This window comes from Nyctereutes procyonoides, unplaced genomic scaffold (assembly GCF_905146905.1).
Source record: "Nyctereutes procyonoides isolate TBG_1078 unplaced genomic scaffold, NYPRO_anot_genome, whole genome shotgun sequence".
NCBI lineage: Eukaryota > Metazoa > Chordata > Mammalia > Carnivora > Canidae > Nyctereutes > Nyctereutes procyonoides.
The window spans coordinates 33,818,042-33,831,408 of NW_026575135.1; the positions used below are offsets into that span (position 1 = coordinate 33,818,042).

Consider the following 13,367-nt stretch of genomic DNA (forward strand, 5'->3'; position numbering starts at 1 on the left):
CCCGTTTATAAACCCAATATACATGGGATTAACAACATTCACTTCAAAGGGTTTCTGGAAAGATTCATTGAAATAATATATGTTAAGCATTGGACACACACTAGTTATTCAATAAATGGTAGCTCTTATTTTAAAAAATAACTGTGGTGGGACGCTTGGGTGGCTCAGCGGTTGAGCGCCTGCCTTTGGCCTGGGGCGTGATCCTGGAGTCCTGGGATTGAGTCCCACATCGGGCTCCAGTTCCACATCGGGATCCTTGCATGGAGCCTGCTTCTCCTTCTGCCTGTGTCTCTGCCTCTCTCTGCCTGTCTCTCTGTGTCTGTCATGAATAAATAAATAAAATCTTAAAAAAAAAATTGTGGAGGGCTTTTTTTTTTCTTTCAATCAATTGCCAAGTCATCTGCATGAGTTATACCGTAATCCTGTTCGATTTAGCCTTCCTTATGCTATGAGCTAAATAAAATTCTCAGTTCATGCTGCAGGAGGAGGAGTTATTCTTGCCTTCTTTCTCTAGGCACCCATAGTACTTTGTACATCCTCTATTAAAGCCTCAAAGATGTTGAACTAAAATTGCTGGTGGACATGTGTCAGCCTCCCACACAGAACCAGGAGCTCACAGAGGAAGGAATGCTCTATTCTCCTTCGTACCCCACACACCTAGCCCAGGGCCCAGACAGTAAAAGGTGGTCTGTAATGATTGGTGAAGGAAAGCCCTGCAAAATCATACAGAAGAATACAGAGGTCAGAAAAAGTGCATGCTCTGACTTTCAATCTCACTCTTCTCTAAGAAAAACTATAATCGGTTAAGGGTGCAGACAAGTAATATACATTCCTTCACTCATGCACCTGTTCAAAATGGAGCGCCCAGATGCCACCTGAAACAAAAACATGTGACCGCTGAGCCAAGAGGAACAATGGCTCTAAAAGAACATCTTTAAAATGTGAAATCCAGCATGGTTTGGGGAACCACCTAAAGCACTGTTGTGTGGTTGACAGACTAAGTATGTTAAAATGACCTGACAGCTTGGTAAATATGGAAGCTCCAGGTCCCATCCTTAGTTCCAACGAATCAGAACCGCTGAAGATGCATCACTAGCTTTACAAATCCTAGACTCAATGAAACGTGATGCAGCAAAGTTTTTTTTTTTTAAAATAATGAATTTATTTATTTATTTATTTGTTTATTTATTTATTTGACACAGAGGGAGACAGAGCACACACAATTGGCAGAGCATTAGGCAGAGGGAGAGAGTGATAGAGAAGCAGGCCCTTTGCTGAGCAGACAACCCAATGCAGGACTCAATCCCAGGACCCCGGGATTATGACCTGAGACAAAGGCAGATGCTTAGCCAACTGAGCCACCCAGGCATCACTGCAGCAAAGTTTTCACTGAAGACAAGAACACCAATGTTAAGATGCGTGGTCATTTGTGACCTCTCCCATCTCCTCTCTGCTCCGTCTTTTAACAGCTGTTACCTTCAATCCTAACATCATACTTCCTGAGACTCCATGAAAATCCTATTATGGGCCATAAATTACTTAAGTACCATCAGGGTTTTTTTTCTATCATTCTTAAAAATGAATTTTAAGGGACACCTGGGTGGCTCAGTGGTTGAGCATCTGCCTTTGGCTCAGGTCATGATCCTGCGGTACTGGTATCAAGTCCCGCATCAGGTTCTCCACTGGGAGCCTGCTTCTCCCTCTGCCTATGTATCTGTCTCTCTCTCTGTGTCTCTCATGAATAAATAAAATCTTAAAAAAAATGAATTTTAAGCTAGGGAAAGGGTTGAGTCATTTCCTGACATTGTTAACTGTATTTTCCCACTGAACCCAAATTTCGAATTTCAAAATTCACCAACTACAACTCTTAATATTATTGGCTTAGATGAAGTCAAATTGAGTATAGTTCATTTATTTAGTGAGCACCTATTATATTTTAGACACCATGCCAGAGAGACAATAGGGAAGAAAACATTGCTCCTAGCTTTTAGGTCAGAGACAACCAAAGGGCCCCTGACAAATACCTAAGGTGATAAGGGCTTCCAAAAGAGAAGAATGGGGGATGCCTGACTGACTCAGTCAGTAGAGGGCATGACTCATGATCTTGGGGTTGTGAGTTCCAACCCCATGTTGGGTGTAGAAATGACTAAAGAAAAATAAAATAAAATATTTTAAAAAGGGGGAGGGAAAGCAAGGATTCTAAAAAAGCACAAAAGAGGGGCATATCATTCAGGTTTTTTTTTTGGGGGGGGCACACAAGTGCATTCCCAGATAAAATCCTCTAAAGAACAAGCAGAAATTAGGTGGGCAAAGGAGGAAATGGCAGTGCCTGTAGGAAGGAATGGTGTGTAAAAGTCAGGAGGTTAGGGAAAACATGCTGAGTTTAGGAAATCAAGAGATTTAGCAAGACTGAAACATATAATTCAGGAGAAGGATTGAGAGATAAGCCTATAGCTGTCAACAAGTCCAGCTTGAAGAGGCACAGGTGCAAGGGCACAGGGTGAGCTCAGGCTGGGACATGCTCACGTCAAGGGGCTGTGGGATCACCACAGGGGACATGTGAGACATCTAGGAGATCTTAGAAAGCAGCAGGAATGGAGAAGAGGAGCACCCAAGAGAGAGCTCTGGATGGACCACAGAGAGAGGATATCGATATTTAAAATTTAAGTGCCATTGTGTATGTAACTCACATTCTTTCATGAGCAAAATGAAGCACTGCAGTATTGACAGTGTTATTTTCCTAAATGCTAATACATATTTGCCATAAAATGTGAGATACAAAGGAGACACTCCCCTACAGCAAAGGATCCTACGGTTTCATTACCTGTAAAATGGCATGATAAGCTCGACTCATATATGCAAGCCAAGCCTGTGGTAGGAAAATTGCACGGTGCCACTCGGAAGGCTGGATGTGAACCTGTGGGGAAAACATACCACAACGTAAGTTAGACTGTGTGGTATTAAAACAGAATAAAATTCTTTCCTTCCCTTCATTTACATGATTTAGATTCTAAAACAAACCAAATCCGTCTAGGACCAGAACCACAAATAAGACCTTTTGGCTATTTTCAAAGGAGAAGAGCTTAAACTCGTGTAAAGACAAAATAAAATAAGGCTGAGATTTTCTAAATTAAAGCAAATAGAATTCTACAATAATAACAAGTTAAGATGTATGTGTAATACAAATGTGTCCCTGAAAATTAGGGGGCAACTCTGTGAAGCCTCTTGCCAATGTCAGGAAACTAGGTATTGTCTAACAAATCCCCCTAGTAATTTTAAATAAAAATAAATATTGCTCACATCCTGGATTTCCAATATGACAATTTCTGAAGTAATAAACTTAAATTGCCAACAGAAATATCATGTTGTGTAGAAACCATGAGGGCAAGAGATGCAAATGAGTACTGCACAGAGCAATCGTGCACACCACTAGATAAATGGCCTTTAATCAGTGTGGGTAAACAAGAGAAAAATGATACATGCCAACACTGAAGCCCTGTTTCTGACGAGAGGCCCAGACAAAACATCTGGTTTTCATAGTCATTTCTGTTTCTACCTATTAGTAGGAGGCTATCTTGCAACAAATCTTCCCAAGGTCTGCTTCTGTTAAAGAAAGATCGCTCAAGAAAAACAGTCATGGTGCATCACATTTCACATTTCCTGTAACTCATCTCATCTAAACCCAAACAACTAAAATTTTAGTCTGGGTCCTATACGCAAAGAAACAACAACAAACAGTCTAAAAGACAAATTTCTACATAATTACCCCAGAATCATGATAACTAGAGTGTGTAAGAAGATCTTACTGTACTGTAGGAATTAATTTTCTCAAGGGCTTTGTGATAGGAAAGAGCACAGCTTCTCTGAATATAGCTGGCTCCTAGGGCCTCTGGAATTTTCTGGAATCCTAGTCCTCATGCAGGCCACTGTACATTAGGTACTGTGAAAGGTTATGAGGATTATCAATCAGTGTGTGTCTTCAGAGAGCTTTCTATTATTGGGACAGTCATAAAGGAGCACAAATAGATTACCAGACAAAACTAGGAGGAATCTATTGGAATGAAAAAAATAAATTAATTCTGTCTGTTACCTATCACTCCTCATCCCACCACTGTTTAAAAAAAAAACAAAACGATATTCAGACAGTCTGAAAAAGATACAGTGTGAAACGAACTTTAAAAAGTTGTTATAGACAAGTGTCTTCTTTTTCTGCTGTATTGAGGAGGGTAGAGGGAGCCTTGTCAATATGTCAACAAAAATCCTTGGAGGGACAGGCCCACCAATTCCTGCCTCTTCTCTCATTAACCAGGAAGTAGACTACAACCAAAGCCACATTCCAGCGGGAAAGGCACGAGGCAGTCCTTGGCCCTGCTGTTTCCAAAATGTGAAGCATTTTCCTATCAATTCCATTTCCATTTCATGAAATACATGAACTATCAAGTCCTATTTTGGAGCACCTGGGTGGCTTAGTCAGTTAGGCATCTGATTCTTGATTTTAGCCCAGGTCATCATCTAAGGGTCGTAAGATAGAGCCCTGCCTCAGGATCTGTGCTGGGCATGGAGCCTGCTTAAGATTCTCTCTCTCTCGGGATCCCTGGGTGGCGCAGCGGTTTGGCGCCTGCCTTTGGCCCAGGGCGCGATCCTGGAGACCCGGGATCGAATCCCACGTCGGGCTCCCGGTGCATGGAGCCTGCTTCTCCCTCTGCCTGTGTCTCTGCCTCTCTCTCTCTCTCTCTCTCTCTCTCTGTGTGTGACTATCATAAATAAATAAAAAATTAAAAAAAAAAAGATTCTCTCTCTCTCGGGCAACCCTGTCGGAACCCCTCACTTCTGGGAGCTTTCTCCACTTCTCTGCTTAATAAACTTCTATCGCTTTGCAAACAAACAAAAAAAGATTCTCTCTCCTTCTCCCTCTGCCCCTCCCACTCACCTTCTCCCTCTTTCCTTCTCTTAAAAAAAAAAAAAAAATCCTATTTTGAGACCTGGATTTAACAGAAAGAACACTAAGACACCACAACCAAACTTTTCCTACTTCACAACCTCAAAATATTTCATTATTTTCCTGCCAAATAATCCACGGACATCCGTGTACTATTCAGAATAATCACCGTCTCAGCAAATTGGCAAGAGAGCACTGAACGTTTTGGGAAGGACAATGGTGGCAATTACTTCTTAAACCTGAGGTAAAAAAAAAAAAAAAAGAAAGAAAGAAAGAAAGAAAGTACTATGGAAAAAATGTAAAGGAAAATCAGCAAATCAAACATTGAGCTTCTAAGAACAAAAGCACTCATGCCCGGAAACCTATTTGAAAGGAGGTTATAAACTGAAGGTTAAATCCCCCCCCACTGCCACTCCAACCACATCTGAAGGCGGGTGTGGGGACTCAGCACAGCACTAGAGCCTGCACACCAGCCTGAACTCCGAATGTTTTATGAGATTATACCTACTCTTACTTTTCTATGGAGTCAGCTGTGAATAAATCTCTCCAAAAATGCACTCTCTTGCAATTTCCTTTATTGAAGAGAAACAAGGAAACAGCTTGAAGTCAGTCATAGCCATTACATGCCAGTTGTGTTACACGCAAAAGAGATGTCCTTGACCATTTTTAACAAAAGCACATCTTAGAACGCTACTCGAACCCAATATAGAGCCACCCATATAGGTTAATGTGTCTAGGCTGAAAAATACAATTAGCATTTTTAAAGCATGAAAATTATGTATGATTTGCTATACTTTGAGAAGCCTTTGAAGGAAATCCAATCAACAAAATAATTGCAAATCATGAACTTGCGACCTTGTTACTCGGCGGATGACAAAACAGCGTTCTCAACTACTGTGCACCAAGTTTTAATGGATGTGAAATGTAGTTTTGCTTCATCTACACATACACTTGCAATGACGGGTGTCTGATGGACTGGTGACATGAGCAGGTTCTGTGATCTGGGATAGAGTAAGTGTTTCTAGGTATAAGAGGTAGTATGTATAATGAAATGCATGTGGCCTAAGAAAGAGACCATGTTAGAGAAATATACATGAGTAGGATGTGGGGAGGGGAGCCCAGAGGGGAAGGCAGGGATGGGAGCACTTCAATAGGCAGGTCAAGGTTGACCTCATTGAGAAGGTGAAGCGTGGGGGCACCTGGGTAGCTCAGTCAGTTAAGCATCGGCCTTCAGCCCAGGTCATGATCCCAGGGGTTCTGAGATCAAGTCCCACATCAGGATCCTTGCTCAGTAGGGAGTCTGCTTCTCTTTCCCTCTCCCACTCATGCTCACTCTGTTGCTATCTCTCTCTCTCTCTCAAATAAATAAAAATCTTTAAAAGAGAGAGAGAGAGAAAGTGAAGCCTGAATAAAGACTGGAATCCAATGAAGACATAAAAACCTAGATAAGTGCTGGTGGAAATGGAAAACAGTTCAGCTATGATGGGAAACAGTTTGGTCATTCCTCAAAAAGTAAAACACAGAATTACCGTATGACCCAGCAATTCCAATCCTATGTATATACCCTAAAGAATTGAAACTATATATACAGACAAACACAGTACATGAATACACATAGCATTTTCACAACACCCAAAAGCTGAAAAAAAATCCACATGTGCAATGAATGAATTAACAGAATATATCTACAACAGAATATTATTCAGCCAAGAAAAGGAATGGCATAAGATGCACACTAGAATGTAGATGAAGTGTGAAAACATTTATGTGAAAGAGAAAGAAGCCACGCACAAAGGTACATATTACATGATTCTATTTACATGAAATATCCAGAATAGGTAAATCCACAGAGACAGAAAAGAGACTGTGGTTGCCAAGGCAAGTGGGAAGTGATTATTTAGTGCACACTCTCCTTAGAGGGTGATGAAAATGTTCTGGAACTAGATAGAGGTGATGGTTTGCACACTGTAAATAATACACAAAATACCACTGAATTGTGTGCTTTAAGCTTTAAAGGGGTTAATTTTACATTATGCAAGTTTTCCTCAATTAAAAAACACAACAACACACGCGGTGAGTACAGGTCCTAAAGCAAGTACATGGCAAACCTGTTTGAGGAACACAAATGCCAGTGTAACCAACTCTAACCAACTAGCACAGGCAAAGTGAGCAAGAGAGAAGTTTGATAAACAGGGCACTCAGAATGAGAGAGAGAGAGAGAGAGAGAGGGAGAGAGAGAGCATGCACAGGTGTGGAGAGCAGGGGGCAAGAAGAGAAGGAAAAAGAGAATCTCAAGCAGACTCCACACCCAGCACAGATCCTGAGATCATGATTACAGGCAAAATCAAGAGTCAGATGCTTAACCAACTGAGCCATCTAGGCACCCCTCAGGACTTGTCTTTATTGTTATTAAATGGGGATCACTATGAGGATTTGAGAAGACATGATCTATGGTGAGAAAGGATCATGCTGACTGCTATGTTGAAAATATACTATAGAGGGCAATGGTCAGAGCTAGGACACCTACCCACAGGCTATTGCAATAATCTGGATAAGAGAGATGGGGGCTCAGAGCTGTGTCAGCAACACTGCAGAATATGAGTTTTCAAATATTTAGCTCTGTAGTATTTCCACCCACCCCAAATATTAAGTGAAATGCCAGTCTATAAAACAGAGGCAAAACTCGCCTAGATGAACACCAGGGCTGGGGGCTTGGCTTGGTGGTCGGCCCTCTTGGTCATCAGACCCTATTTGTGGTGGCCCCAGGACTCTGAAAAGCACAGTTTTAACAAAAGGGATATAAAATACATCCATGGTTGTCAGAAGAAGGGGGAGAGGACAGGGACTCATACAAAGCAGCATGAGAGAATTTTTAGGGCGACAGAACTGTTCTTGACAGCGGTACTGGTTACATGAACATGTGCACTTGTAAAAATTCATCCAACTATGTACCAAGAGAAATATATTCCATGTATATTATACCTCAATAGAAATAAAATTAAAAATACATGGTTTGGAAGTCACTACTTTCAGCTTGTAATGCTTCTCAACCCCTCACTTCCCACCATCTATTACACTCTGTAAACTTGCCATTGGCAGGGAAAATCCACCCTTCCTCTCATCCTTTGTGTTTCTATCAATATTACACATCAATTTCCCCATCACCCAGGTTTGAAACTTCTGATTTATCCCGGACTTCTTCCTTGCCCCCAACCCAACAGTCAACTCCACCTTTGAAACATTTATTCTCTTTTCCATACTTTCTTCCTCACTGACTTAGTCCTAATTCCTGCCTAGAGTACTGAGGCCCCTAACTGATCCCCTAACAGCCTAAAATCTTTCCTCCTTCTAATACATCCTACTAAATGGTGCTGCTACTCTTCCATTAACTCAGAACTTCTTTTCAAAAACCTTTGATGATTCATTAAAGAATAAAGTCCAAACTCTTTTGTACTATGTTCAAAGCCTTTCAGAATCAAAAGCACACCATTTACTTGAAGAAATAATTTGTTCTCATGTAAGAACTCTGCTGGCCAAGATCCCCAACCAATTTCCCCAGATGATTTCCTGCTCCTCTCTTTCATTTAACCTGCATTCTGGCTGAATTGGGTTATAAACCAATTCCCAAGTCAGTCCTATACTCTACAGGACCTTTGCACTCACTACTTCCACTGCCTGCAAAGCCCTTTCTTCCTCTCATCTCTACTTACTGAAATAATTTCTTCCATCTCTATACTTTCAGGACACTACAAACCTCTCCTGTAACATTCAACCAATTCCATCTTAGATTATTTGTGTATGCACCTCATATAATCCTAAGAGCAGAAATCCTATCCTATCCATCTAGAATCCTTCCCATGGACCATAACAGTGTTCTGCACATAAGTGTTCAATTAAGTACCCACTGAGTTTAATCAAATCAAACTACAGTATTTGTTTTAAGACAAAATTTTGTCATGTGAAAACTATATGACTGTAAACAAGTAATCACAGAAAATTGTGATGTTCAACTTTCAATCATGTTGGAAAGATAGTATTAGAAAACTTTTTTTAGTGGAAACAAATAAATTCAAACTTGCTTGAGACAAATGTTGGACAAGCGTGTCCAAAATGCTCTAGCAGGAAATGTTGTTACAAAGCAAAATTTTAAAGCGGTCATATTTTATGTTTTGAAATTTCCTAAGTAAACTTTATTTGTATCATAATTAAAGTATGCCTGAAATTGTAGCTCAACAAAATATCTCACTTAGAAATACAATTTACAAATGTAGGGAAATGTTGAAAGAGAAAATGAAAAAGTAGATCTTGTTTCTTGAGCTGTGTTTTACTTTAAGGGTCTACACGGCCACCTATTCACTTACTATTCAGAATATACTGCCCAGAAATTTGGTAGTGTTTTCTGTCTCTTATGTGATCCTAATAAAGATGATTATTCATTTATAAGAAAATGTCCTTTTTAACAGACTTTCATTAAATACTATAAATCAAGCACAATAAGCTTGGTGAGGTTGTTAAATGGTCAAAGCAGAATGTAATAAGTTAGCATAGCATGTACAACTTTACAGGCAAACTAAGTGCTTGCTATTGAGTTTAAAATCCCAATTTCACAAAGGAAGGCATTTCCATGATTCCCAGATGTATTTATTATCAAAATAATAAAAGTATTTAACTTCAGTTGCTACACAAACACAAAAACACTGAGCCACTACATTTAGTCTGTGACACACACTCCTCCCACGTTCCCAGAAGAAAAACCATTTGTACTCAGTGTTAGAGACCCCAAAAGCCACTCAATGTCCCATTGTTTACATATGAGATATAATAGCCTTCAATTTTCTGTCAATAGTAATCTTGTTTGCACAAAAATAATTTTGTTATTCCTGTCTCCTGACAAATAGTGAAGGAAGACAAGAAGGGGGGGCTTGTAGAGGAGACATTTTTAAAGTAAAATGACACTTATCTCTTTGTGGGTGCTTTCTGGACATTTAAAAATTTCTCTTCCTGCCTCTCCTCCCTCATCTTCTCTCTCTCTCTCTTTCTCTTCCTCAGTCTCTCTCTCCCCACCTCATCCCCCATCAGGATAACATTAGCTTGAAAGCTGACAATTCAATCACATCTCAAGCAACCATTTACTTACTCTGTTATTTAATAGGAGGGGGGAAAACCCAGTTACCATAACAACTCACATCACATGGTAATTATGGAGTATCTAAAATACAGCAAGCCATACTTTTCACAGTGTTTTCCAAGGGGAATGTGTAATAAGCCCAGATACCACTTCTCCCAATTATTATTCAGAATTTTCATCTAATTGTTTCATATTGCATGAATGCTAATGCTACTCTATGTTCTTCCCAAGAAATATGTTTTTAAATAAAGAAGGAACTGAAAGAAAAAGGCAAATATATTCCTTATATTTCAAATGGTGGGTTATATCCCACCTATCGCTGGGCATCTAGGGAAAAAAATCCACAGGAGCAGAAGAGAGGCAAAATAATTTATAGAGCAAAAAGAATTAAATGATCATCAATACAGAAGGAAGGAAGGAAGGAAGGAAGGAAGGAAGGAAGGAAGGAAGGAAGGAAGGAGGGAGGGAGGGAGGGAGGGAGGGAGGGAGGAAGGAAGGAAAGATGGATAGACTTCATTAAGAATAAGTGCTCCCAAAAAGTCCAGATAAGGTTTTCCTGAAATAAAGATGAAAAAAGAGCTCACTATCTAATGCAGAGGCAGAAATTTGGTTGGGCGGCAGCAGTAGGATCAGGAAAATTTACATGAGACCAAAGATGGAGGAAATAATGAAGGACTACCATTCTCATCCAGGGACAAATCACTATTATTTAATTTAGGTGAGAGTGTCACGTCAGAGTTAGAAATGCCAAAGGATGACAAGACAGGCAGCAAATTTCAGGGAAGGAAACTATCATTCACCTTCAGCTTCCATATCAAGAAGAATCAAGTTAGCCTCAGGATGAGAAAGTGTAGTTAAAAATCGGAGAAGAAGAGGACAGGCACTTGAGGTTAGAGAAGCCCTAGTAGGTCTGAAATGACTCCTGGTTGTCCCCTTTTCAAAAGGGCAGTGGGGGCACTTCAGGTTTAGAAAAATCTAAACAGGGCAATGATAATATAGAACTTCTCCTGGTATGTGAGGTCAAAGTCAAATCAGACTTAGATTTGCAAGTCTTCCAAAAGTCCCTTGGTAGAGTTTCACTTTAAGAAAGGTCAACACCAACAAAAAAAATGTTTTAAGTTTTCAAAAAGAAGGGAATATAATAATTCCTGAAGAATTCATCACAGATTAAATAACAGTTCTCCATAACATGCAAGTTATTTGATATAATGAACACTGTTCTTGAGAAATACAACTACATAAAGCAAGATACATGTCAGAATAGGAAGAGCAGAGGCTTTAGGACATTCAAAACAAAGTTCTGTTAGCTATTCACACACTAACCCACCTACAGTTGTAGGCATTAAGGTAGCCATACAATATCCTATAAATAATCTTTGGTAGGGAGGAAAGGCTACATATATCTATTCATATAAATGAATAATGACATAAAACAGTACATAAGAGCCATTCAAATTATAACAGTGCCATTTTTAGTAAGAACTCAATAATTATTAGATTCACCATCAATTTCATAACATTTCTAGAAAAAGGAGACTATGACATTAAATGCACATATGAAGTCTAAGGCACATACACATTTCAAAAGGATTAAAATCATTAACTAATGTCCATGAAGTTATCTACTATGTGCCAGGAATATCAGGCACTGGAGCTATATGTGACCAAAACAAATTTCCTGATTTTGTAAGCTTTACACTTTACAAAAGGAGACAGACACTGTCATGCATGCTGTGCCACCCATAGCCCCCCTTGAAGATCAATAGGCATAGATGGGTAGATTGAGTGAACAGCCTCATATATTAAACATACTCAGTTCATAGTTATAAATATTCCTGAGGAAAACTCCAAGCCCAGATGGTTTCACTGGAAAATTCTACCAAACATCACGGTAACACATCAGGCAAAGACAATAAAAGGAAACTATAGAACAGTATCCCTCATGATCAGAGATGCAAAAATCCTTAACAAAATATTACTAGAAAATCAAATTCAGCAACATATAAATAGAATAATACATTATGATTACATGGAGTTTTCCCAAGAATGAAGATTTGGCTCATTTAGACAAATCAAAATAATTCATCATATCAATACATTTTTAAAAGTATACAATCCTCTGAATAGATACAGGAAAAAAAAACATAAAAAAATGACAAAATTCAACATTCATTTGTGATAAAAATTCCCATCAATTTAGGAATAAAAGGAAACTTTGTGAATCTGATAAAGGATACCTACAAAATCTTTATACAAAAATAAGCTAAATATAGTATCATATTTAATGTTAAGACACTGAATGTTTTCCCACAAGACTGTCTAAGAAAAAATGTCTGCTCTTTCCATTCCAGTTCAACACTGCAGTGGGGGGCCTTCCTTACATGATGCAATCAGGCAATAAAAAGAAATGAAAGGCACACACATCAGAAAGGGAAAAAAAAGTAAGATCATCTCCATTCACACAGATTACAATGAAAAAACAAAAAGAAGCTACAAAGAAGCAACATGAACATGTAAGTGAGTTTAGTAAAGTAATAGAAAAGCATCCATTATATGTTTATATACCAGCAATGAGCAGTTACAAATTAAAACACACAAACAAACAAAAAACTAGTTTAATTGAATGCAGTAGCATCAAAATACTTAGGGACATACAATACTCATTAAATTTAACAAAATATGCACAAGATCTGTAATAAAACAAAACACTGACCTAAAATAATGGAAAGATATACCTTGTACATAAGTTGAAAGACTCAATATTAACGAGATGTCGATTGTCTCTCAAACTAATCCACAGATTCAATACATTTCTAACCAAAATTACAGCAGGCTTTTTTGTGGCTTCTCAAGCTGATTTAAAATTTGCATGGAAAAGTCAAGGGCCTTGGATAGCCAAATTTTAAAACAACAAACTTGGAGGACTCCTATTACTTGATTTCAAGACTTTTTTATAAATCAACTGTAATTAGGCTGTGTGGTTTTGGTTAAAGTATACACGCATAGATCAATGGGACACAAATGAGTGCAGAAATAGATCCACACATATGGACAAATGATTTTCTACAAAGGTGCCTCGACCAAGAAAGGATGGCATATTCAATATATATATCTCATATTTTATGAAAAGTTAACTCACACAGATCACAGGATGAAAATGCAAACAGTAAACAAAAAAACATTCCTCAAATAAATACAGGAGATCATCAAGTGACTCATGGGTGAACTATGACATATTCATATAATGGAATATTACTTGGCCATAAAAAGGAATGAAGTACTGGCATATTCTACAGTATA

The 13,367-nt window shown here is 38.8% G+C and overlaps 1 protein-coding gene across 2 annotated transcripts in view; it reads right to left on the reverse strand.

Annotated features, from left to right (window-relative positions):
* Positions 1–13,367, reverse strand: part of FOCAD (focadhesin) — a 312,624-nt gene that overhangs the window by 89,704 nt on the left and 209,553 nt on the right. For both annotated transcript variants that reach the window (XM_055301666.1, XM_055301665.1), the window contains exon 22: positions 2,825–2,917. In XM_055301666.1, coding sequence (XP_055157641.1) covers positions 2,825–2,917 — 93 coding nt within the window. The remainder of the gene's footprint in view (positions 1–2,824; positions 2,918–13,367) is intronic.